A 27,627-nucleotide genomic window follows, 5' to 3' on the forward strand; every position below is an offset into this window, starting at 1 on the left:
TTAGACCCTCTCACTCAATGGGAAGTGCGTACCCTTAGACCCTTTCACTCAATGGGAGGTGCGTACCCTTAGACCCTCTCACTCAATGGGAGGTGCGTACCCTTAGACCCTCTCACTCAATGGGAGGTGCGTATCCTTAGACCCTCTCACTCAATGGGAGGTGCGTATCCTGAGACCCTCTCACTCAATGGGAGGTGCGTACCCTTAGACCCTCTCACTCAATGGGAGGTGCGTACCCTTAGACCCTCTCACTCAATGAGAAGTGCGTACCCTTAGACCCTTTCACTCAATGGGAGGTGCGTACCCTTAGACCCTCTCACTCAATGGGAGGTGCGTACCCTTAGACTCTCTCACTCAATGGGAGGTGCGTACCCTTAGACCCTCTCACTCAATGGGAAGTGCGTACCCTTAGACCCTTTCACTCAATGGGAGGTGCGTACCCTTAGACCCTCTCACTCAATGGGAGGTGCGTACCCTTAGACCCTCTCACTCAATGGGAGGTGCGTATCCTTAGACCCTCTCACTCAATGGGAGGTGCGTATCCTGAGACCCTCTCACTCAATGGGAGGTGCGTACCCTTAGACCCTCTCACTCAATGGGAGGTGCGTATCCTTAGACCCTCTCACTCAATGGGAGGTGCGTACCCTTAGACCCTCTCACTCAATGGGAGGTGCGTACCCTTAGACCCTCTCACTCAATAGGAGGTGCGTACCCTTAGACCCTCTCACTCAATGGGAGGTGCGTATCCTTAGACCCTCTCACTCAATGGGAGGTGCGATTCCTTAGCTCTTCTCACTCAAGGAGGAGGTGGGCTAGTTGTTCAATTTTCGAGTACATTTTTCAAATTTGCAGTAGTTTTCACATTTCACGAGTACATAGGTGTTTTTGAGAGATAATGGTTTTATTAGAATTAACGCTTTTAATGAAATGTGAATATCAGTAATCTGGATAGTCATGTATTTAAAATAGCTATCTTTTGATATTTGTGGTATTTTAAATCAAAATATAAACAACTGAGCCTGCGTCATCTTAATTCATTTTGAATTATCTTTCTTCAGGTTTACTGGTTAAGCAATTACTCCTGCTAGCGAGCGACAGTGAAGAGTATAGGCAAGTACTATAACTGTTCCATGTGGTCTTTATAGATCACGTCATAACCATCATACGAAGATGGAATGTGTGTCTGGTAACCGTCCTAAAGGTGCCATGTTTTTACTCTTTTCCCAGATGTATGTCTGATAACAGTCGCGGGATCATATTCTACAGCACTCCACATCAGGGCTCAATAGTGGCCTCATACTCATCACAAGCGAGGTATCTTCTCTTGCCGTCCGTGCAAGTCAAGGAGCTCACGCAAGGTAATGCCTCAAAGTACGGGCATTTAATCTAGTTAGAGGCAGGTATCTTCACTTGCCGTCCGTGCAAGTCAAGGAGCTCACGCAAGGTAATGCCTCAAAGTACGGGCATTTAATCTAGTTAGAGGCAGGTATCTTCTCTTGCCGTCCGTGCAAGTCAAGGAGCTCACGCAAGGTAATGCCTCAAAGTACGGGCATTTAATCTATTTAGAGGCAGGTATCTTCACTTGCCGTCTGTGCAAGTCAAGGAGCTCACGCAAGGTACTGCCTCAAAGTACGGGTATTTAATCTAGTTAGAGGCAGGTATCTTCTCTTGCCGTCTGTGCAAGTCAAGGAGCTCACGCAAGATACTGCCTCAAAGTACGGGCATTTAATCTATTTAGAGGCAGGTATCTTCACTTGCCGTCTGTGCAAGTCAAGGAGCTCACGCAAGGTACTGCCTCAAAGTACGGGTATTTAATCTAGTTAGAGGCAGGTATCTTCTCTTGCCGTCCGTGCAAGTCAAGGAGCTCACGCAAGGTACTGCCTCAAAGTACGGGCATTTAATCTAGTTAGAGGCAGGTATCTTCTCTTGCCGTCCGTGCAAGTCAAGGAGCTCACGCAAGGTAATGACTCAAAGTACGGGCATTTAATCTAGTTAGATGCAGGTATCTTCTCTTGCCGTCCGTGCAAGTCAAGGAGCTCACGCAAGGTACTGCCTCAAAGTACGGGCATTTAATCTAGTTAGAGGCAGGTATCTTCTCTTGCCGTCCGTGCAAGTCAAGGAGCTCACGCAAGGTAATGCCTCAAAGTACGGGTATTTAATTTAGTTAGAGGCAGGTATCTTCACTTGCCGTCTGTGCAAGTCAAGGAGCTCACGCAAGGTACTGCCTCAAAGTACGGGCATTTAATCTAGTTAGATGCAGGTATCTTCTCTTGCCGTCCGTGCAAGTCAAGGAGCTCACGCAAGGTACTGCCTCAAAGTACGGGTATTTAATCTAGTTAGAGGCAGGTATCTTCACTTGCCGTCTGTGCAAGTCAAGGAGCTCACGCAAGGTACTGCCTCAAAGTACGGGTATTTAATCTAGTTAGAGGCAGGTATCTTCACTTGCCGTCTGTGCAAGTCAAGGAGATCACGCAAGGTACTGCCTCAAAGTACGGGTATTTAATCTAGTTAGAGGCAGGTATCTTCACTTGCCGTCCGTGCAAGTCAAGGAGCTCACGCAAGGTACTGCCTCAAAGTACGGGTATTTAATCTAGTTAGAGGCAGGTATCTTCTCTTGCCGTCCGTGCAAGTCAAGGAGCTCATGCGAGGTAATGCCTCAAAGTACGGGCATTTAATTTAGTCAGGTATCTGATGTTGCCGTCTATTGTGGTTGTTGTCTATTGTTATTTGTTGTCTGATGTTCTTGTTGATTATTGTTGTTGTTTTCTACGGTTGTTTTTGTTGTCTTTTGATGTTATTCTGTTTTCGGTAGGGTCGGAGTTCTTATCGTCATTGCACAAGCGGTTTCTTGAATTTCTTACCACCCACCCCTCCCTGGATTGTGTGAGTTTTGGCGAGACGGTGCCAATGCAGCTTTCTTGGATTTTTAAGTCTGTCCTGGTGTCACGTGATTCTGCAGGTAAGATCAGATGTTCAAGAATGTTCAACTTGCATGTTCAAAGTGAATGACACTGGTGAGTGAGACTGGATGAGATTGCTTGCTCAAACAGCCTTTATAATTTGAAACTTTCATCGACATTGACCTCCGCTTGACCAATCAGCTTGCTTGCTCGGTTTATTTGAGACAAATCTTTTTTTTTCTCTTGTCAATGCTTGACCAATTACCTTGTTGTCTCCAATTTGACTTGTTTCTGCCAGATGTAATTTATTTGTCGATATTTAGTGCCACCCTCTATGAAAAGGTTTGTTATTATTATTATTTACTCGCACAATGGGATGCCTTAAGTATGGGTGTATTTTTCATCAGACCCTGGTATTGGAGCGTTTCACTCAGTGGACGTCAATCACATCGATGTATGCAAGCCAACGGACCGGCATGACGTACGCTACAGAGAGGCTGCGGAACTCATTGGCTCCATCATAAATCCTATTCATACAAGAAAATAGTTCCGATGTGTGATAAACAGTTAAAAATTTCTAGTTCTTGTGTAAAGGCGTGGCGAGCCTCGAGCGTTTACCAAGAACCATCTGTTTTCTATTATCTGTATTCTCTTATCTTCATCTTTAATGTGTCCGTTAAATAGAGGTTTTACTAAACTTACCTTAATGAGCTTTTCTGCTGTGAGAACAGCCATCTCTTTGATGGGTATCCAGTCACTTCGTCCACAAGCCGTGTCGTCCACAACCATTTGTTGTTTAACAAAAAAACACTGCCGACACACATTCAATACAAAGATTTCGCTCTTTTTCCTTTATTATATCACGAACCCCTACGTAACTAGCACAGAATTAATCCCTGGAATACGCAGATTAAGGATTGTGTAGTTATTTTTGTGCGATATCAGTGATGCGGCTAAGATTAGCGAAGTTTCTCACGCCGCTTCGAGACCGATGTGTTGTTTAACAAGAAAACACTGCAGACACAAATTCAACACGAAAATTTCGCTCTTATTCCTTTATTACATCACGAACCCCTACGATTTCCGATTTTCGGGTTGAATTTGTGTGTCCTTGTATGCGGAATCTTGAGCTTATATATAGAGAATTGGAAAATTTCATGCCATTTTTTTGCTCTGTTCTAAGTAACATTAAGATAGATAATAATTCTACAAATGAAATCTTGTTCTAATAATCTGAACAAGAATAATATGATAAACTAAAACAGTCAAACATTTTGAAAACAAGTAAGAGTTTCATTCACCTTTTGAAAAATAGGTTTTCTTTCTTATATTTTATCACCCATTCATGAACCATGGATCTCCTGATAATTTAATCTGGGGTTCTCTAGAAGGAGGGTCAATGCTAAGAGAAGGTTAATAAACTTTTAGAATTTTTGCAGTTTCTACTTTTACACATTCACTTGGCAAATCCAATACACTACATCCCATACACTATTCCTCTGCTATACAGAGATATATAGAGAAATTCCTGAAAACATGACAGTACCTCCCTTGTAACTATAGGACTTTCTACTGAATGTCGGAAAATGTGATGAGAGAACTTGCCACCCTTATTCTTGCCAATAATTATACCAAGAAGCAGTGAATGGTCTTACTCCCATTTGCACAGACAGCATTTATTGAAATAGATGTATGGCTCAAGTTAAATGTATGCTGGCTCCGCTTTTAGGCAGTGCCTAATAAGTACTTTAATTTATTCTCCATAAACGTCATAAAATTCAATATCTATCGACTGAGCCTTTTTACATTCTCACATAGTTAACGGCGCAAACTCTGGCAACAGCAAATCACATTCACCATCTATTGATGTGACAAAGAATCAAAGGCTCCTGGAGCCAACTCATTCATGCATGTGCATTAAATATGTACCACGATCAGAAACTTCTGGCAGGATACAACTACTGTGCCGTAGTAGGTAGTACTCTCAGAAATATTGGGGACACCGATATTGTGTTACACAACTCTTTATCAAACCTTTTTTTATCAAACTTTTTGTTTTTATAATAAGTTTCTATTCTTTTACTTTCTTGTCGGCTTTCACCATCCCGTCATGAAGAGTGCTCCAAAAGTTTTATAAATTATTATTATAATTAAATTATCTTACGAAAGACTTATTCGGGGGGTGGGGGGGGGGGAGTGCCCCTCCCCATGTTACTCGCGGTCAGTCGCGTATAAATCAATTAAACCATTTAAATTAAAAGTCCTCTATTCTTTGTACATATTACAATCTGGTTTGAGTTGAATGTTTGGCATAGTATGGACCATCAAAATGTAATGCAGTCTCCCTATCGATCTTGTGTTTGTTTTTTTGCCAAAAATGTTTCTTTGCGCGGTCGTTTCTAATGTTTCTTGAATGTTTTCTTTGGCATTTTTCAAAACATATATAGATATACCTACTATCCCTTATTTCATTTATTTTTAAAACTTTTTCTTTAGTTAACTATGAACAATTTTACCGTTCCTCGAGCGCTATCTTGAGCATTTCTTTAACGAAAGAATGTGTCCAAAAGAGGGATCTGGTACAAAGTTCAGGGTTTTGTCTACCTAAGCATTTAGTTTAGTTGGCAAACTACATCTATAGAGCAAATACTTTTCAGTTACAACATATTTTAAATTGTTAAACGATGATAATTTTCCTTGTAGAAACACAGAAACCCATTTGAGTGCCTATGAGTACCTTTTTAGCCAATGAGAAACGTGTTTGTACTAGAGGCCGTGCGCGTCCATGCGTCGTTGATTGGGATCCAAATCTCCCTGTCGATCTTGTGTTTGTTTCTTTGATAAAAGTAGGATCAGGTACGGAGCTCAGGGTTTTCTCTTCCTAAGCTATTAGCTGAGCTACAAACTACATTTATAGAGCAAATGCTTTCCACTATAACATTTTTGGGTATTTTTAGACGGTGATTATCTTCCTTCAAAAAACACAAAAATCCATTGGAGTGTCTCGAATGTTATTTTTAGCCAATCATAACTGTTTGCGTGAAAGGCAGTCGAATATATAATCTCACGCTGGATGACTGGAAAGCAGTCATTTTAATTATCGCAACGATGTCAACTCGGACAACCGCTGAGAAAAAAAGAAAAGTCCCAGGTAAAGCCATAATGACACGAACCAGGGACGTCCCTGCACGAAACAAGAAAACGCAAGATATTACGATGACAAGTCGAACGCCCGAAAGACAAGATGAGACGATAATAAGTAACGATCAAAAGCAAGGTGCTACTGAATCTGTAATGGAAAGTCAAACCTCTGAGAGACAAGATGGCGACACAATAAGTTATGTCCAAAAGCAAGGTACTACAAGTGAATCTGCTAGTCGAACGCCCGAGCGACAAGACGTTCAAGAGAAAAGTACTATTAACGTTGATTTGGCAACTCCTCGAACTCCCGAGAAGCAAGATAGAACGATCAGATACGTCCATGAATTATCCGATATCATCAGAAATAAGGCAGATACGCACGATTACTGTACTTTGAAGCTTCAGACTTCAGAGGAGAAATTAGAAGACGCCCTTCGTTAGTCGCCCGGAAAAAGGAAACTGTTAGCAAGTAACGAGAAAAGTTAAACTCACGAAGTTGGCCTTTAGGAACGACAAAAAGATTATAATCAACGACAGGACTCATGTGACGTTAGCCTGAGTATCTGGCAATTTTATTTTTCAAAAGTTGGAGAGGAAAAATAAAAGTACGCCTGACACAAATACTAGACGCGACGCCTGCCGCCCCTTTTCAGGCCACTGTCGGCTGTCAATTTTCCAAAGACTCGCGTGGTGGCAAAATCAAAAACCCAAATCAAATTATAAACAGCATTTATGTAAATCAAAACTACATTGGTGTTATATGCAAGGGTAATGATTTTAGTAACGACGAACCCCGGTTAGAGTAACTTTATGCTAAATGATTTGAAACGCAAAGATAGTTGACGGCTCAGGAGATTTACGATTTAAGTATATAGCTGCAGATCCACACATCACTAAATTACTACAGGATTTTCACATCACCAATTTCCTACAGGCTTTTTCGTCTAAATAGACAAACCTCTGCTTCAACACAAATTCCATTATTTGATAAGCTCACTCGATCAACAACTCGCGGGAAGTACCGCAAACAATCCCAAGCATTCTTCGTGCTCTCACAGACAAATTTCTTGAATATTCGGCGCCTGGTCTGTCTAAAAATTTGATAACTACTACTAAAGATGTCCGTAGTATTAAGCAGCTTCTATGACATCAATATTTCCAGCGCTTTTGGTATATAATGTTCGCTTCAAAAATTGATACCAATGAGAAATAAACACACGCAATGACCGGCCTTGGCAAAACATTTGAACATCTAACCTGAGTATCAGGCGCAATTTTCCCGAAGAAAATGAAGACAGGAAAATATATATTTTTTAAATGTTAAAAAAACGATTTCTCTGATTCTGCTAACACCAGGTCAAAAGCACTTTTGGAGTCCGCCATTACTCTGAGAACGAGCAGTCGACGGGCTAGGGTACTATATATAGCTGAACAAATCAGCGCGTCCCATTCGAGTACCCTTTGTTTTTTTGACCAATCAGGAGCAATGCCGGAATCCGGCATGAGAACATGCGATTCGAACAGTACTTGTATCAAGCCCTTGTCTTGTTTCTCGCCGGCGCGATAGAAGCATAGGAGGGCCTGATACTCAGGTTAATTTGACGTCCCCCGAGGTAACTGAGTACAACTTTCAATATAAGGACTTCCAGCTGAAGGAAGAAGACCTCTCCACAATCGGAAATATTGTAGAAAAGGCAGAAGAGTATGATAAAGTCCACGTTAAGGAAAAGTGTTCGAAGTGAAGCCAAGCCATTGCAAAACAAGAACTATGAATTGTCCTCAGGGCTATTGTCAGACGGAGTAGACACAATCCCTATTGATATATGGCAACCACATTGTTCGATTCTTGAAAACAAGTGTGCGTACGAATTTACAAATTTGGTAGTACGAGTGTGGAATGGGAAAGAAGAAAGTCTCACTGGGAAGACAAAGCAAAGTCAAGTCCTTAGATGATCCACGTATTATGGGTGTGGTGGAGGACCATGTGGTCGGACCTGCTGCTGATGATGAGATAGCTATTGTGGACATCGATAGCGTTTTATCTGTAAAGAAACTGGACGTTTACTTTGTATGCATAAACTGCAAGAGAAAGCTTGAGCAAGTTGGACAATACCAAATAGTGCACTGTCATAAATGTGGACATGTTATGAAGCTGAATAGATGATGTTCAAAGAGTGTCATTATCTCTTTTGTTGTGGACGGGGGAATAACACTTACCGCTTTTAAGGAAAGTTTGCAGACCATTTTATCAGCAGAACAAATGGAAAAGGAGACATTTGAGTATAGCTTTCTTATGTTGACAGGTTATAATGTCTGTTATAACAAAAGGTCACATATTGTAACCGAGTTTATGGCTCAATCATAAATGATGAAATAGTTCCTGTAAATGGTTGAACGTTTTTACCATCTCATTTGCGATTTGTTGCGTTTTGATGTTGTTGTTCACATTGAAAAATGGTGATGTTTATGAGTTTAGTAAAATTTTTGTAATTATCGAATGGATTCCAGTAGGTGGGAATTGGCTGTGGTATAATAAACCTTAATCTAGTCAATAATAATGAGATACAATGAAAATAAAGATGTTGTGTTGGAATTGTGTTGTTTTAGTTGCAGAATGGTCACAGGACACCACCCAGGCATAGTGGGTGGATCCAGGACGCCTGGGTGACATATGGTATGGTGAAGAAGGATACAAGGGAGAGGGAACCACTTGCAAATCTTGGTTAGCAACTCTTTTTCCTCCATTCTCATAGAACACCCTATTAGTCAACATTATGCCAACCATTTCTAAATTTTATTTTCAAAAGAGTATAAATCAAATGATGTCAATTGATATCCTTTTTTTACTCTGTAGAGAAATACAATAACAATTTATTTTGGTGCATGTTCACAAGATTTGTTTTTATTCTTGTCTCTTCACAAAACTTTGCTTCTAGAAATAGCTGTTCAACAACAATTAGCTGTATGATCAATTTACAAAAGAAGCATGGAATGGTGAGAATTCCAGCGTAAACAACCCATAAAGAATGTCTATGTACATCTTGATTCTATTGCTATCTCAATAAGAATCTTTGGAACTTTACATCCAAGGTGATTAGATAGAATAAAACTCCAGGAGCCAGACTCATACTTGTTGCTGTCCATGCATCAATCAAATCTTCTGATAACCCTGAAATTAAAAATAAAATGCAGATAAGGACAAAGAATTGCTCACTAGAATGTCAAACAAAACAAAAGCATCCACATACACACTTCAATTACCCTATTTATACACATACAACATACCTAATTCATGTACCAGGCATGCTACTGTGGGGAGGCACCCCAAAATAGTTATATTTTTTGTCACTGCAATATTATTGTGTTTTTTTTTACTATTTTTACAATTGTTTAATGAAAATTGTTGTAATTATTTTTAAGACCATATAACAGTATTGAGATTATTCAGCAGCTTCAAGCAAAATATAGATGGGTTTGTGGTCACTATAGTAGGATTCAAAAACACCTGATGATCGTACAAGATGTGGCACATTGGTATAAATATGATCTATTAGTGTATGATAGTCAGTAGTGTACTGCTTTATTAACTGTGTGTAGCCTTTCTCTCTTATCAAACATTGTACAAGTTTTTCCTTTCCTGGTGTTTTTCAATAAATCAACATTGAAATCACCAAGGAGAATTGTGGGAACTTCAGGATTTGTCAATTTTATATTATAAAGATGATTAAGTGCATCAATGAAGTTTGCCATTTTTACCTTTGTCTCTGAGCGATAAATACCGATATGTAGATTAGGAATTGATTGGTTAACTACTGCTATTATGATTTCTACTTCCTTGAAGTTGAATCGATATGGAAGTTCTGTACAATGAAAGCCATTTCTCAGATACATTACAGATCCATAAGAACTTCTTGTCTGGGATTGATTGTAGCCATTTCTATGAATATCAAAGCCACTTATACTGTAAATGTCATCATTGTCTGAAGAGCAAAATCGTGTTTCAACTAAAATGTTTATATCTACTAATTGGACATTATAGTCACTTTTGACATCATCAATGTGCAGTTGAACAGATCTAGCATTATGGAATATGATTTTTGTGGTATTTGATAAATCTACATTTTGAAGTGACACTAAAGGAACAAGCTGTGCTTCTGTTCTTAACCTATTCATTTTAATTACTACTTTCTCGCTTACTTTTATTTTGCATTCATTCAAGTTTAGTATATGTAGATTTGAATGGTTTCGGACTCGACTTAAGCCAACATAGTGCATGTGTTTTCTAGTTGAGGTTGGGAAATCAACAACAGCTGAATCTAAAGTGTTACCCTGACAACGATGAATAGTTTTAGCAGCTGCAGGTCTCAATGGAAATTGTCTGTGAAGGATTTGTACTTGCGTTTTTTTGTTAATTCTAAATTGTCTGGTTATTTCTAGAATTGGGGTCCAGTTTTTTCTAATATTACTCTTGTTGAACAAATGTGAATTTTCTTTTCGTTGTTGTTTACCAATATTAATATCTGAAAAAGATACCCATATTATACTTGGTCAGTTTGAGTTCTCAATACGGTAATCTATGTTTTTTATGGTACATTCTGCACCATTGGTCAAACCATCAGTAACATCCACATTTGCTGTAAGATCATATTTTGCATCAGTTGCAATGGAAGTTAGTGTATATAGACCCATTGTTTTAGTTGGGTCATCTGGAATTCTATCTTTGATTTGTTTTTTCAAATAATCAGATATGTCACCAACTACAATGTCTATTGCCTTGACCTGAGCTTTATCACTATCAGATTGAGTATATACCATATTGTTGTGTGCATTTACAGATGCATTAGTTGTGTACAAATGTGTTGTCTCATAATCTCTGTTAGTTCAAAGAGAGTGAAAAGATCATTCCATAAATTACTTGCTAGTGTGGCATAGCATTTGCTTGAAGTTTCAAATATCCATGTGTCAAACACAGGTTTTAGTTGAAACAATCCCCAATAGCTATTAAGCTTATTCCTCCAAATGGTACTTTGCTTCCCATTATCTGCTGCAAACGCAAATTAAGGAAATTAAACATACCACTGCCAACCATCGAGATCTCATCAATAAATAATAAATGAAGTTTACTCAATTTTGCTCTAATTGTATTAAGTCTGCCATTATCAAGTGCACAGTATTCAAAGCCTTTATTGGCAGGTATCTTGAATGCAGCATGTAATGTATTTCCTTTGATATTAAAAGCTGCTTTTCCTGTGGGAGCTGTTTTCAAAACTTTAATCTCGTCAGGATTCTCACCAACAATGCTGTTCAGGTATCTTATCAGTGCTTCATACAATGCATTTGTAACTGTTGATTTACCAACACCTGCTCCGCCTGACAAGAATAATCTGAGTGGCTAATCACTAGTTTTGATTGCGTGCAGGACATGATAAAAGAATTGCCTTTGTTTCTCATTTAATGAACGAAGTGCACGGTATTCAAAATCTGACACTTGTTTTACAACAAGCTCCTCCTGGTCATTACATCTACGAAATATGCCAATGTCATCAAGCAAGTCATACTGGTTGTGTTGCTTATTTTTGCCTGGGTCAAAGCAGCCAAACAGTTTGCTTGGCTTTTCTTTTATTGCACGATCTTGTTCATTAACATGTTCTGAATTTGGAGCAACATTGTCACCAATATTATCACCTTACTCAAAAAATTATATCTGCCAGTGCTTTATCTAGCATTTCACTGCGATACTCATATGGCTCCCGGTTCCACAAAATGCTATCGCTCAGTTTCTCTCTTCGAAACTTTGTAAATCTCCTTGCAAATCTATGTCCCCTTTTTTTCTAAGGGGTGAAAAGCATAAGTTGCTCTCTGAAAAAGTCTTCTGGGTCTTTCCCTCTATTGAATCTAACAGAGCGAATAATTTTAGGTCTCTTACGCTTGATAAGGTTTATGCCTCCTCTCATGTGGTACTGATTTGTATCACTTTCTTGTTCATTTACATCTTCAGTAATTGGGACGTCATCATCAGTGTTGTCTTCCAAATTAGTTTCTGGCATAAAGTCATCTGGGCCTGTAGCAAAAGCTTTATCACTAGCAGTCATTACACTTGATGAGATCATACTTCACCAACCGTCAAAATAGGGTCAAACTTAATGGAGTCACCAGTGTCTGGAAGGATGCAGTAAGGGGATGTCCTCAAGGGTCGTCATTTGGACCATTATTATGGAATATCTTCCAAAATGACATGACATTTGAAGTTAAAACAGCTAGCTTGTCAATGTATGCTGATGACCATCAGCTCTATGTAAAAGGGGGAACAGCTGAGTGCGTGGAACAAATTTTGAACGAAGAAGGACATAAGATATCACAATGGTATAAAGATAATTTCCTCAAAGGGAACTATGATAAATATAGCTTGATGTTGCTAGGCAGAAAAAATAGAAATAAAGACAACCTATCTATACAGGTTAAGATTGATGAAGAAATAATTAAATCGTCTACTGAAATGAAACTGCTAGGAGTGACTCTTGACGATAAGCTGAACTTTAGTCTTCATATCAGTGAAATATGTAAGAAAGCAAGCCAAAAAGTTGGTGTGTTGGTAAGGCTTAGAAATCTAATCCCAGTAGACGCCAAATTACAACTTTATAAATCAGCAATTTTACCCAATCTCACATATTGTCACACGGTATGGCACTTTTGTAAAGCCGCTGATGCTAGAAAGTTAGAGAGAGTCCAAGAGAGGGCTCTACGCGCAATATTTAATAACAGAACTGACACTTATGCTGAACTTTTGAGGAGAGGGCGATTGTCAAGCTTAGAGAATAGAAGATTACAAGACATTCTTATATTAATGTACAAAGTTAGAAATTCCCTAGCTCCTGAGCATATTCAAAGTATATTTTTTCAGCAAGACAGGAGTTACAACTTGAGGAGCGATTTTCCTGTTCCAAGATTTAATACAATCACATATGGTAGACACAGCATAAGGTTTCTAGGCCCCTATATTTGGGGTAAAATAAGTCAGGAACTTCGTAATAAGACCAGCCTACAGGCTTTTAGGACGGGAGTGCGCACTCTTGATGTGCTTGGCCTGCTGGATGGCGCATGTGACTGCATCGCATGCTCATCCTAGTGGGGTGGGCACGTGGGGTGGTCCCGTGTGCTGTCTGGCGGTCGGGCACATGAGGAGTGTGCACCACCCTTGTATCATATTTTTATATTAATTTGTTTTGTTATTTATTTATATGTTGCTTGTTTGTTTGTTTGTTTGTTCTTGTGTCTATTTGTATACACATGTCTGTTTACTTGTATCTACGCCTGTGATAGTTCGTCTATATAGTGTTTGTGTATATAATATATTATATTAATATGTATAATACGTATAGTTTTCTATAATATTTTTAATATTTTAAATATAGCTAGATTAGATTCTAAATCACATTATTTATTAATTATCTGACTATTTATTTTTTATAGTGTCCACAATTAGCTTTTTTTTAGCTAAACACTTTTGACACTTAAATAAAGTTTATGTATGTATGTATGTATGTATGTACTGTCTGCATGCTTATCACTTACACAGTTAAACCAGGCAGCAAATTCAGCCAGGCAAAGTTTCTCTAACTTCTTGAGTCTTCTTTGTTAACGCTTGATAAGGTTATCTGACTCAATGTCAGGTGAATTATCTGGAAGTTCCGTTAGCTTGTCAAATTTCTTTAGCAAAAATGTCCTTTCATCTGGATGTGAAGTATTAATGAATTGAAATTCACGAGTAGATCTCCTCATTGGCATTTGTAAAACTAAATATGCTGCCTCTTGAGCACTTATTTCAACAGCATTTAAAAATTTGTTTCCAATGTGCCGTACTTTATTTGCAATATCTCTGTTACCAGACTTGACTACCTCAGTTGCTTTTTCAAGAAGTTTGCTCATTCCTCTTTGGCCTTTAGTGATATAAGACAAGATATATGTTGCACAAGCATATGGGTCTAGAACATATTGCATATCCATATTTGCTCTCCATGCTTGAAGCAAATGGGTGTTGTAATTATTTATTCTTATTTCTGAGGGCAGTCATCTTAAAAACAGAGTAGTACGCTTCAATGTGTACCTCAGAGTCAAGAGATAATTCTCCTCTCTGTTAATTGTAGTTTACCTAAGAATTGATGAAAACTTATGTTAATTGTAGTTTACCTAAGAATTGATAAAAACTTATGTTTTCACCATATTTCATACTGCTGAGTTGTTCCCTAATGTTTTCTGCATTATCTTTAATCTGTTTCTGTATTTTATCATCATAAGTTTCATATTCTTCAAGAGGCGTTAAAATCATAGTTTGTTGCATTGGTGGTAATGGGAAATTGAACCTACAAACATTGCTTCCATTCTTTTTACATGTTTTTGCATGCCTGTGCATTTGCAAATTTACAATGTCTTCCATTTCTTCACTACTTTCAGCCTTCCTACAAGTCATATACTTATTGACAAAACTGACAACTTCATCGTAACAATTTTTACCATACTGTGGTGCATCTTTAACCCAAAATAAACCATGAATATGGGGACTTCCTCTTTGTTGAAACTCAACTCTATAAAAATAGTCAGATATCTCTCCTACAGGCATTGCATCACTCTTTAAAACATTAGATATAAATAGCTGAACCATATGATCAAAGTTTCTTGGACAAGTTACTGGATCGTTCTGGATAAGATTGGACTTTTGTTGCCAAGTCATGTTATCTATGTCATTATCAGAGTATTCTTTTTTTTTTTTCAACTATCCTACCAAGAGTTTTCAACAAATGTGTCCACCTTGTTTCTGCAGCTGAGAAAGAGCAAAACCATGTAGGGTTCCCAAGCTGGCGAATCATGGCAAAAAGGTCTTTTTTACATCGCTAAAAATAAGCTGGACTTCCCCTTACATTTTTTAAAACTCTAAAACCTTCATCAAGATGTATCAGATTATTAATATAATCCTCTGTCTTGAGTTCACCAGCTGTGTACTTTCCCTTCGTTTTACACTTCCTAAGAGAAATACAAGCAGTATCCTGGATTTGTTTTATCTGCAGCTTTTTAAGCTTATAAAACATGTTTGGGACAGATTGTGCAGCCCTTCTATCTTGACATCTTAATTCCCACTTAGCCACTGTGCTATATGATACGGGAACTTCTCTTTGCTTGTTATTTAACCATTGTTTTCCATAGAATATTGTTGGGAAGGACAAAAATTCTGAATTTGTATCCAAAAATAATCCAATTGGTTTATTTCCCTCTCCTGGTGCAAAGCACATAATATCATCACCATTATCAGAAAAATATGGCTCCTGTAATAAAGTATCAGTGACACCAGATGGCCAACTTCACACCATGCATCATTGTCACAAGAGTTATTTCCTTCAGTTTCAGAATCATCTGTTGTTTTTTCAATAGTATTTAGGGAATTGTGATAGAACTCATCCCACACTTCATGTTCTTCAGATTGAGAAGTTACATCTGTTGTTATTTTGCCATGAGTCCTGAATTTCAATGCCCTCATTTTGGAACAATTCACTGGTTCTGACCAGTGAATTGCCTGCCTCTAACACTTTGTTTGGCCTAACATTTTGAAATTGATAATGGTGTTTATAACTTAGCCGCCATTTGAGTTTGATTGGGATAGTCTGAGTTTCATTTATTGGCAGAGGAAGTGATTGTACAGTTGAATTCACATCACTTGGTACGTTTACTATGCCTGCATGAATAGTCAATTGATACCACGTGGAAGTTCACGGATTTGCATATTAAATGGTTTACAAGGTGATATCAATCTCTCCTCCAGAGGGTTAAAATCTTTGGTTTCTCAGGGAAGCACATACCCTTAGCTTTAGCACACTGTGGCAGTTTGTTGTTTTTATATTGGAATGGCAAGTGTTACAAACCCATTCGGTGTCATCAACACTTCTTACTCCTGTAATACAAGACTTAACAATAGTTTGTTGACATTTGCTATAATTATCTAAATTGCATTTTTTTACTGAGGATTTATACCACAACTGATCACAGCAGGTACATACATATTCTGGACCATATTTGATATTAGTATGAAACCTGTTTACCATCGCTCTTTTAGAAGCTCTGCGTTTCTCAATTTGATCTTGTTTGTCAGGACTGTTGTAAGCTACTGATATGTTAGCTTTTTATTTTCTTTTTCCCTAAATGTTGTGTTCGCTCTTTTCTTCTGAATGTATGATCTCTTAGATGCTCTACGTTTCTAAATTTGAGCCCTTTTGTCAGAATTTTTGTCAGATGCTGATATTTTAGCTTTTTCCTTTTCTCTTTCTCTATATGCTGTATTTGGCTCGTTTGTTTTGCATGTATGCTCTTTTGCATGCTCTACGTTTCTCTGCTTGATCAATATTAAGAGAGTTATTATGAGATACTGATATTTTTTCTATCTCATTTTCTTTTTTTTCTTATGCTGCTTTGTTTTTTTGGTTTTGAATATAAACTTCCCTTGAAGCTGTCATTTCTGTGTTTTTGTTTTGGATTTCACTATTCTGTTGTACATCATATTCTTTTACACAAGCTCTAACTTCCTCTGCTTTATTCAAAGACACAGTTTCAGATCTTTCTTGAGTTACATTTGATCTAACTAGTGTAGATACATAATGGTATTCATCAATGTGGCCAATATAAATACTTATTGAATCTCTTTCTGTGCTCGCTGGATTGATGACTGTGTGGGAGAAAAATTTCTACTTGATTATGTAATGTTAATAGTCATATTTAAAGCATTAGCAACTGCTTGAATTATTATTCCATCAGCCCATGTGCCTTTTTGTTTCATATTGTTTAGGTAAGATTGCCATGGTTGTTCAGTATTGCTCTCTATAAATAATTCTGGGTAATGTGTCAGATGCTGACAGCCAAGCATACGCACATACATATGTTCATTAGGCATGCCAAATACTTAATGGGAGACACTCTTAAAGAAACAGTCACCTCCTCCTCCAGTATCAAGAGCAGCTCTGCCTAATTCAGATAACCTGGTGTGTAATAATAAAACTGTACTAGCTGAAGAGGTGCACGCTGTGTTGTCAGTAGACCTATTAGAAGGTCCTGGGTTCTTTTCTACATCTCCACTTAAATAATATTGCACAGCGAGATACCCATAGTGTGTGTGTACGGAACAATTTTAACTGCCTCAGCCCATAGTTATTGGTATAAAGGCAAGCAAGGGGCACTTTCTTGTGCTTTCGAGATCTAAGTTGAACAATAACTGAGTAAATAAATGGTTGCTTATTCAAATAATATTTTGATGATTTATGTTTATGATTCGTCACTGGGTAATGTTCATTTGTTAATTTGTGATAATAACTACTTGGCCTACTCATGTACCCATGCAGCTTTGAAGATTGTGGAACTGATTTTCGGAAATGCCTTTTCAATGTTCTTATTACCTTTGTCTTCTTTTGTAAAACCCGTTTTAGTAGTGTTATTGGTATCCTTTAAGGTGCTCTATCCCTTTTTCAGCTTGTTTTTTTATTGACAACAATGCTTCCTTTTTCCAAGTTTAAAAATACATCAAGGCGAGATCTACAATTAATTCCCTTATTTACCTGCTGAGTTGTTTGACAGCTTTCCTTTTCATCATGATTATCTAATGGCGCATCGGCTGTTACGTTAGCTTCCTCGTGGGTAATCTGTTGTTCAGATTTATTCAACTCTCTTGGCTGTTGCAAGAGCTGACAAAACAACGAAGTAAAACTTCGCCTTTAAGGACTTCGTAATATTGCTAATAAGAAAGCGGATATAACCGGGAGCCATCTCAAAGAGTCAATAATATTACATATGATATATTTTTAGTAGTTTGAAGTGTTTTTCAGCAGTTTTTAGCAATTTTGAGCGGTAACCTGTAGTCACAGGTTCTCTTGATGAGATCGATATGAATAGCCCGGCCAAAAACGCTTAGAACAGATTTAGTGAGTGGGCCTATCGACTCGGTGTATGTGTTGTTTTGTTGGGAGCGTAAGTAGTATGACGATAAAGCACATGAATTTTGCTCAACCCTTCTCGGGTTGAGCAAATCCAATATGGCGATGTAATCATGCCCAGTCCCCCTCGTCTGTGTCCACAGTCCACCCGACAGTGCTGAAAAACGTATGCGCATGCGCGTGCTCTGGTGAAAACAAGCACAATCGTAGTGTTGAATCGTTCGAGAAATAGTTCGGAAGGCTGACTTCAGTCGCTGATTTGACAAACTGTACAGCATTAAAACCATACTGTACAAAAGATGACAGATTTGTGTGATAATGAGGGAGTCATAAAGAAAATTATAGCCTTAGGTTTGGTGTAGTTTTCTTAGCATTCGCCAAAATATGACAATTCGCCGGTAAAAACCCGCCATTTCAAAACAAAAAGGCTGGTTCAACCGCGCGGTACTGGAACTAGTCTTGCGTTTTTCAGCACTGGCGCTCTACTGTAGCGTTGCAGAATGGTCCTCGTTGCAGAAGTGTCTAACCAATCAGATTGTCTCTTGTATCTCCCATACCGTCCATCCAATCAAAGTGCCTTGTGATCGTGTCTTGTACCTGGTGGAGATCGTGCCAAGGGGAGATCGTTCATAGGGTCGTGTTGGAATTGTTAACTTGGTGAATCACTTTTTCAGCATTTACCCTTTATTCAAGGTAAGGATCTCCATTAATTATAATAATTTTTGGGTAGATGAAGTTCTGCTGAATATGTTCCTCTTAAAAATCTCTAAGCAAAACAGCGAAGACTATTGTGATACTTTTAAGTATTAATACTTAAACGTATTAGCTCAACTGATGAAAAAAGCAAACTCCATCCAACCTTAAGTTATTAGCCCAACAAAGTCATGGAATAATGCATGTTTAATTATGTTACTTAAGACGATTTGTTAAGTTCAATCAGGCCCTGTTTTTAAAATTAGGTAAGGTTTTTACGCCGTTCCAAGGAATCCGACATCAAGCATCCAGTGACACTTTCAAAGTATTGCTTTTGTTTCTCTGTTAAAATACGCCCCTTTGTTAATATATTATCTGCAAGCACACCAATCTTATCAAGTGAGACTTTATGTTCTCTTAAGGGATAATGATATTTGGTTATCCTTACAGCTTTTCCCGATTAAAGTGGATTCCGATTTGTGTTATTTTGCCCTTGTAATCCACGTGTCGGTAGCCGTCTGTGGTGTCCGGAACTCATAGTGAACGAATAATAAGGAAATGCGAGAAAAAATATAGGAAGCGCCCTATATTAGCATTGTTTAGAATCTAAGTGTTAGTGATTTTTTTAATTTTTAAACGCATTCCTAGCTCTAGTGGAGCGGGATTTGAATGATGTTGAGCCATACTTGTGTTTAACGATCTCAAATAATCATTTTTGTATTATCTATAAGCTTATAAAGCGTTGAAATAGAGTTCTGTATTTGTATTCACTTCTTTTGGACTAAAATATTTCTTTGCTGACCCTATTTCTGAACAAAAGCCTTATTATGTATTGCTTTGTGTGCATAATATTTATGCACACGCTTTATGAGTTATGGATGGTTCATGTGCAAAATTACTTAAACAAAAGCCTTTAAACATAAGGGTCTGTTGTAATCATCTTTATCCATTACCAACAGTTTACCCTGCCATGCTAATTTTTTATATGCTTCCTTGGAACTTTACTAGCTTTCTAAAGGTTTACCACCTAATAACAAAAACAGGATCTGGTGAATGTTGGAATTTTGGAAATTCCAAATCAAGCATGAAAGCAAAATAGAATAATGTTAAAGAGTTTGTAAGATGCAAAAAAACGATTTGTAAAAGGTGGTAAACAGTTTCAGAACATGTATATACAGTAACTTGTGTTTGAAGTCGTCATACAACATAAAGTAATTTAAAAAAGATTTGTCACTTATTGCAATCATAAACATACAGAAATAATATCACATACATTTTTCAATATTATGCTGGAAAAAGCTTATATTTAGTCACAGATGTGAGTCATGTGTCACACTCTGGTTCCAATACTGTATATGCATATAGCTGTGTAGGCTAAATGTCACTGTGACTTGGTTTGCACTTTATTTGGAAAGTATGTGTGTGTATAAAGCCCCATGTGCCAAGCAAAAAGCAAACATTTGGACTTAACCCATATGACTCCTAGACAACTTGGTAGAGGTTTTCAAGCAATGGATAAGATTATAGAAAGGGTTCTAATGGGTTTTTGGGGAAGTAGGACATCAACATAGTTTTGAAACTTGAAAAAGTGACCCAATTTTTAATTTTCTCACACAAGCTCAAAATACACTAAAATGTGATTTCATGTGTATATGGGACTAAATTAATAGGTCCCAGTTAGTCCCTTTTTGTGAGTTCAACTGTATGTTGGTCTGCACAACCCACATTGAGGCACTATGACGGTATTACACCACAAGCAAAAGTTGTTTAAAAAAAAACTAAACATGTTCTGTTTGACAGGCTGGAATGGCAGAAGAACCAGGAGACATACAAGGTAAAAGTCCAACCAAACATGCAAACATGTTGTGAACCACTGATGCATATGTAAAGGTAATACTGGGGCTTACTTTTGGTCGCCATGTCAAAGATTGTACTAAAACATTTGTTGTCACCGGTTTTCAAGAATTTTGTTATCCTAAATAAAAAGAATCTCTTTTTTCACGCAAATTCATGAAATGTGAGCTTCAAAACATTGAGCAAAGTACACACTTTTGTTGTGTCCAGCAAACATCAAACTACTTTGACTGACAATTAAAAAAGTCTCAACATATGTAAATTTTTTGTCATTCACATCATCACCCAAGTTTCATCAAATTCATCTTAAAAACACTATCTGGGCAAATGAGGAATAGCAACGTCAGATGAACGTATAAGAAGTAGCCAAAGACAAAGTTAAAAAAAAACATGTTAAAAAAACTTTTACACTAAATGAAGACCCAGTTTCTGAAGCTGAGGCTAATTTACTTACTGTTAAAGGTGATTAAGTGCCATTGTTACTTAGATTACATAGAAATAACAAATTATTAATTACCCCATTAATGTACTTTTGCGCAAATTTTTGGGAAAAACAGACCAAAAACAGAAACCTTCCCCCTATTTCAAGTCCCACACTATCAGTCAAGTTCAGCTACTGCTGATCAAGCAGTATGCCTTGAAGTTTCCAACAATGCACTGAGGTGTCTTTTCAGTCTGGGGATGGTGGCAGTCTGTTGCTGACAACAGTTTTGCTTGTAATTTGCTTAAAAAATTACAACTCTTTTACATCAGGATAATAAAGTTATAATTTATTTACATAAATAAAAAAATCAGTGAAATATAAAATACAAGTGCATAATGTCTCCAGAGTAACAAATCCCCCTGTTAACATAGTAGTAGATAGGTTGCTAAGCCAGCAATAAAAACATAAATACGCTCTATAGCAAGTTCTCTATAGCTAATTTGGCGTTTCAACAATAATCCAGGAAAACAATGAAAACAAAGTTGCAACTTAGGGAATACTAATCACTAAGTAGTAAGCACTTATTTCTAATTACACTCCCCACTAATTCTCTATTGCCTCAATCTCTATTGACTAATTCTCCCCACTCATTCTCAAATTCTCTATTGCCCCCTGAAACTTTAATTACTATGAGATTTAGGGGGTTCAAATAGAGGGTGCTGATTGGTCGAGGTGTCAGTGATCATTTTCTAATAGTTATTAGTATAAATATGAAATTTAATGGATTGTTTAAGCAAGGATTTGATATGGTGCAAAGGATTGGCAGGCACACAAACAGCATTTGCAGCATTTGGCAGTCATAGATAGCTATGGAAAAAGTCTAACATGACAACTGTTCAAAATCAAATACCAACTTTTTGGTGGTCAATGGTGATGACACACCTGATAGAGAAGCATTCTAACGACTGTTGATTTCTTTTTATCTCATTAAAAATTTCAACCCAGGCTGAGTTTTCAGCACAGTCAGGGGGTTCAACCGGGTATTCCTAAAATGCTTGTAAAATTGCTTTTTCTATTATATGAGCGAGATTTCCAGCCTGGGCTGCTCACCCGTGCTAGGATTTTCACCCCAAGCTCCAGTAGTGGATGGAATATCTCCATGTAATCACATAAATAAAGAACACTCTTTTTTTATGAGGACCTTTTTTTATATGAACGTCCAGCGTTTCACCAAATTTTAAGAACTGCTAAGAACATGCCGAGGTACCTGTGAATAGTTTTAACTGTTCAAAAACGAATTTAGTACAGGCTGAAGCTAGCTACAATATGAAAAACATTTTCAGTCACCTGGCCATACTAAAGCTTCAGCCAGGGTTGATATTCGTAATGTAAACAGACCCTTAGAAAAGGCAAATCTGAGGATATGCAAATTCACCGTATTGATTTTTATGAGGCAGAGAAAGATCAAATCAGGTTACTTAGGGGACTGTGTGATAATTGTAAGCTTATAGCTGCAATCTTACTGTACAACTTAGCCCAACTTAGATAGTGGAACTGATTGATTATCAATTGAATGTTTTACTCGCATTGCGTTCACTTGTTTATCAGTAGTAGCCTTCAAATATATTTCCTATGAACTACTTGACCTGCTTAATTGTGGATATCTCCCCTAGCGAAGGACGGTACGAAAGTAAAGACTCGATTTTTCGTGGAGCGTGACTCACCTCTTAATGGCTTGTCTCCGTCTTAGGACGGACTCCAGTAAGGGAACATAACCTGGCTTTTGCTAAATCCTTTTCTCTTGGGTGTTTCTCTGCTTTATCAATTCCTCAGAAATCAGTTATATTATCAACAAACGACCGTTCTTCCATACCAAACTCGATCCCAGGGAAGAAGGGGGAAGATTGTTCTGCCCCTCGATCCCAGTGTCACACGTGTGGTATTCTAACAAGGTCTATGATTGGACACATGTAGTCCTATCTGATTGGTTAGACACTTTCACCACAAGGACAGTTCTGCAACGGTACACTCTACCACAGTCCACGCGAAAGCTACACGGCGGGAAAACGCACGGCGCATGCGCGTCCTGTCATTTCCGGCGGGAAATTGCCGGCGCCCTTCTCTATTGAAACCATCGACAAAACATAAACAAACCACTTCCGCCCGCGAAATTAAAAAATATTAAGCAGTATACAAAATTATTAGGCCTAAAAACTTCTCAATAGCAAGATTATTAAGTTTCCTAGCTCTCATCTTTTGCACCACATAGTTTCCAGCTTGCACCAAAGGTGAAAATGATGCTTGAGCATCGACTTTCACACTTGCAGTGCCTCGCGCTCGCCATTCTTGTTGTTTCTGCATGAATATTAGTGAGTCTGGTGGATGTAACGACGAGAGAAACCAATGCATGAAATAAAGCAAGACGAGAAATGGCATATCACGTAGTGTGAGGCTGTATCGGTTGACAGAAGAGCTCAGTCGAGTCGCTATGCTGCCGGTAGGCTCATGTTTGCCGGCGACATTGGGATGAAAAAAGAAGACATGATTTGCGTTGTTCTTGTCCTACTCACGAAGACCAACGTCCCTCTCTACTCAATAAACAACCAATTCCACGGCGTTATTATCCTGTTTTTGATGCCATTGGTTCGACAACAACAGGGTATTCCCCTGGTACTCGTTTGTGTCCCCGCTCTCGCAAACGATTCATATCATTTTAAATTGTTATCATTATCATACATGGTGTGTAAAAGATAATGTAATGTCTGACTTAGTTGATGTACAATGACTCTTAAGAGCTATTACTGTCCAGTAAGTGCAATGCCTTTGGGCTTTACTATTCAGTAATGTGCAGTGCTCTTAAGTGTTTATCAGTATCAGCTATTTGTTTGTTGAGGCTGCTTGTGCAATGTGTCAAGCACTTTACTAGTTCTAGTTGTGTGTACTGCTTTATAAGAGAACTTCAGCCTGTCTGTCAGTCTGAGTAAGAGTTTGTGCACTGTTTATGATTCCAACACATAATACTAAGATTGTTTTTGTTCTTGAACAATTTGTAATTTGTAGTGCAATAATTCATCTTTGTATCATATCTTCCATTTAATTTCTTCTTCTTCAACTAGTTATATTGAGGTTTAATTATAATTTCCAACTCCAACATGGTGTACACATTTTAAACTTAAAAGGGTGTACATACTTTGGTTTTGTTTTCTACTTCTTACATTTTATTATTTGCCTCAATTTTAATTTCTCTTATTTTACTGTCAATTTACATCCTTTACTCTTCTATTTTCTTTTCTTCAAGCTTTTTCTAAAATTCCTCTCCTATTTTAACTTCTAGTTTAATAGGATTTTTCCTTCTTATTAGTAGAGCTTTGAGATGTTTTTTTTTTCTTTCTCTTGATCTTTTCTCTTTCTTTTACCTTTTCCTATATGTGTATCTCACAGTCAACCTTAAATGGAAGAAATGGTTCAAATGCATGTACTTTTATAGTTTTACTACTGGCTAACACTATTTGCGTTAACTCTCCAAACATTTCATTTCCAAATAAAAGTGTGGCTTCTTTTTGGAGTATACTTATGATCAACTGTATAACACGAGGGAACACTATTCATCAAACATTAACTAGAGGTCAGCTATCAAATCCCGTTGAGCATGGGCATTAGTCACCTCCAAGTTTTTGGAGGTAGTCAAATGGTTTAACCGATTGTTTTTATCAGAGGTGTGACAGCTTTTAGTAATGGATTCACAGCAGTAATGATTTGAAACCCTCAAGCTATCAGATTTCCAGAACTTTTGATGAGAATGCTCACAAATAACAACATACATAATAAACAAAATAAGAATGAATTGTTAGACTAGTCTAAAGAAGTTGTCTTACGCTGTTATTACAGTTAATCAAGAGTGCAGACGTTCGAAGCTCCTGATCGACACATGTTTCTAATTGAACCTGTCAGTGCTTAACTGGCTTTGTTCATATTCATGTAGTATTTCAAATCTCTGGAGTATCGGTCTTCTGGTCGTGTTTGATAGCCATATTAATAGCAAAAATCAAATTTAACTGCTTTAAGCAAGGAATGTGCTACCGAGCTCAAGCGTGAGCGCTTTTGCGTGACAGATATCAGAGTTGCTGCGGCTGGGAATTTCAAAATACAGCTTGATGTGATGAGAATTCCGATGGTTGCAGCAAAAATGATTTTGCGCATGCCAACATGATTCAAAAGCGGCTGTCTGCAGAGGTTTCTCCTGCCGTCACAAACGAACAATAACGCGTAAAAACAGATTAGCAACACAGATAAGTGAACTTATAGAAACAAACAGGAAGGAAGCTCTGCTAGCAGGGTACATCATAACAGAGGATCAATTTAATCTTGAATTTACAAACAATAATCATGATGCCGTTCCCCAGGCATCTTTAGCATTCTATTAACAAAGACTTGTCTGTGAACCAAATTTAGCTGCTGTAGTCATTATCAATAGCCTCTCCATTGGCTTTGTTGGGAAATGACATTCTACTACTTGACAGTCAGCTGCATGGCCAATATGGAGCACTCATAGCCAAGTCAAGCCTACAAAACATTGAAATTTTTTTAGTATCATGCAAACAACTGTAAAGCCCTAATGTGTCCATGTGCTCACTAACATTTGTAAAGTTTGGATGAGCAAGTTTGCATGTTGAGGACCTAGATATAATAAAAAGTCCCGGGGGTTAAGTTGTGATAAATTAACTCCGTCCCTTTTACAGAGCTCTGCGTCTCTAAGGAATTTGTAATATAGTACCTAGTTTGATTCTGTAAGAGCTGTTATCGGTAGCCATTATGTTTACAGCCCTTCCTAAATTTGGAGTACTTCCTTTCGATATATGTTTAAAACATAGACGGTGCATGTGTTAGATAGGCTGCGTTTGCGCATTTGGCTTACCATAATTCATAGGTGCTTGTCCCGGGGAAACATCTATTTACAAAGTTTCCAGGATAAAGTGGCCATGTCTAACAGTTAAAACTCATAAAACCACATTCACAATTATAGAGGATTCTATATTGTAGAGATCTGGAGTGACTAAGCCATTGTCATAGGATAAAAATCCCGAATTGTTTCGTTTTTTTCCAGAACTGGCATTGCATTTCCGCCATTTTGTTTTTATATTCTGACGCATGCGCAGACGTTTGACCGCTGTGTTCGCGAAAACCCACATCGCCATAACTCATTCATTGCGCATGCGCATGAATGAGTTAAAAATGAATGAGATTAAGTCTTTCATTGCCATAACGCCCTGAGACGCCTGTAAAATATAGGCCCAACTCCAAAACGTCAAAAATGCAAACTAAACATCACCAGACCCGGATACTCATAGATTCATCCAAGGCATAGACGACCTTCAAAAGTGCATCTAAGCAATGTAATAGAATTGACTTTCTTGTCAAAATATCAACCTTGATTTCTGACCAATTCGTAAACAAATGCTTAAACTTAGAGACATTTCTTACCAAAAAAGACACAAAATTCCGAACTAAAAATAGAGACAAGCAAACACAGATCAAGTCAGAAATAGATACCTTTATTGTGCTCCGTCAGGTCCCATTTTACAGCAATCAGTCACAATAATCAATGCTAGAACCTCCATTAGAAGCGAGTCACCATGTTTAGCCTATTTTGCATGCCTGCACTGCATCATGGGAGTCTTGAAAAACACCTTGACAGACAGGCGTGCAATCTCATCCCCCACAATCATAACAGTTTTTTTATAAGTCTCCTTGCCCCGAAGCCAAACAAAACATTTCCAGGTCCAAGGAACCCAGAATAAGCCTGAAAACAATTTTTGAATAAGGTTGGGTAGCAAAGATGACCCACATTGGAGAGTACCAGGCCATTCACCAGAAAATTCCTTTCTCACTTGGTGAAGCCCAGACAAGGAATTATCCCATTGAATCAACCTCAGCGTGCAAACATCCATAAGCACAGCATTAATTATGCCCAAACAGACTTAATGATGTCCTAAGGCACTCTCCAGATGTGAAAAAGCTGTAATTTTAAAGCAAATTACAAGCAAAACTGTTGTAAGCAACAGGCTGTAGCAGTGCCGTCGCTAGAAAAAAAGGCACCGCAGTGCATTGTTGGAAACTTCAAGGCATACCGTCTTGGGTCAGCGGTAGCTGTGGTAGTGTTGGACTTGAAATAGGGGGGGAGATTTTTCTTACAATGTTGCTCAAAAGTACCCAGGAGTGAAAGGGTTAACAGAGCTTTAACTTGAGTCCAGAAACTGGGCTCAAATCCTTAACTGTTGTTTACTTACTTGTTTCAATAATTGCATTATAAGGCATGACAAAACATTTAAGCATTCAAATAGCAAAATTAATGCCTTATACTTCCTAGTCTCCTTTGCAGTCGTCTGCGTTTGTGAGTCGCGAAGCGCTTCATAGTATCTTCCGCCATTTAGAAATCTAAGCGCCTGCGGTTATCTAGACAGCGGTCATTTTAATAACCGCCTAAAAGCATCCGGCATCCTGTGCCCGAGGGGGTCTCGGTCTACCCATAAGTCAACGTTTAGGTTTCGCGCCTTTCGTACTTCGTCCATCCTTCGTCTAACATTGCACCAAGTTTCAGGTAAGATTTGTTTGTTTTCCTTATAAAATACTCAGCTCTTCACAAACACAG

General features: G+C 38.0%; 1 protein-coding gene and 2 long non-coding RNA genes across 3 annotated transcripts in view; 1 reads left to right on the forward strand and 2 right to left on the reverse strand.

The window, feature by feature from the left end:
* Positions 1–4,334, forward strand: part of LOC5513308 (protein SERAC1-like) — a 30,040-nt gene extending 25,706 nt beyond the window's left edge. The window contains exons 15-18 of the mRNA XM_048728801.1: positions 1,059–1,110; positions 1,228–1,358; positions 2,813–2,959; positions 3,308–4,334. Of these exons, the coding sequence (XP_048584758.1) occupies positions 1,059–1,110; positions 1,228–1,358; positions 2,813–2,959; positions 3,308–3,447 (470 nt within the window). The 3' untranslated portion in view covers positions 3,448–4,334. The remainder of the gene's footprint in view (positions 1–1,058; positions 1,111–1,227; positions 1,359–2,812; positions 2,960–3,307) is intronic.
* A 4,482-nt stretch (positions 4,335–8,816) lies between these two features.
* Positions 8,817–18,136, reverse strand: LOC116618753. Its single transcript, XR_004296325.2, has 2 exons — positions 17,633–18,136; positions 8,817–9,210 (listed from the first exon to the last, which is right to left on the reverse strand). It is a non-coding gene; the product is annotated as an uncharacterized LOC116618753 (long non-coding RNA).
* Positions 18,137–24,052: 5,916 nt separating this feature from the next.
* On the reverse strand, positions 24,053–26,290 carry LOC116618773. The gene is made up of 2 exons (XR_004296333.2): positions 25,894–26,290; positions 24,053–25,541 (listed from the first exon to the last, which is right to left on the reverse strand). It is a non-coding gene; the product is annotated as an uncharacterized LOC116618773 (long non-coding RNA).
* Between the last annotated feature and the right edge of the window lie 1,337 nt (positions 26,291–27,627).

Source organism: Nematostella vectensis, chromosome 6 (assembly GCF_932526225.1).
Source record: "Nematostella vectensis chromosome 6, jaNemVect1.1, whole genome shotgun sequence".
In the NCBI taxonomy this organism is placed as follows: Eukaryota; Metazoa; Cnidaria; class Anthozoa; order Actiniaria; family Edwardsiidae; genus Nematostella; species Nematostella vectensis.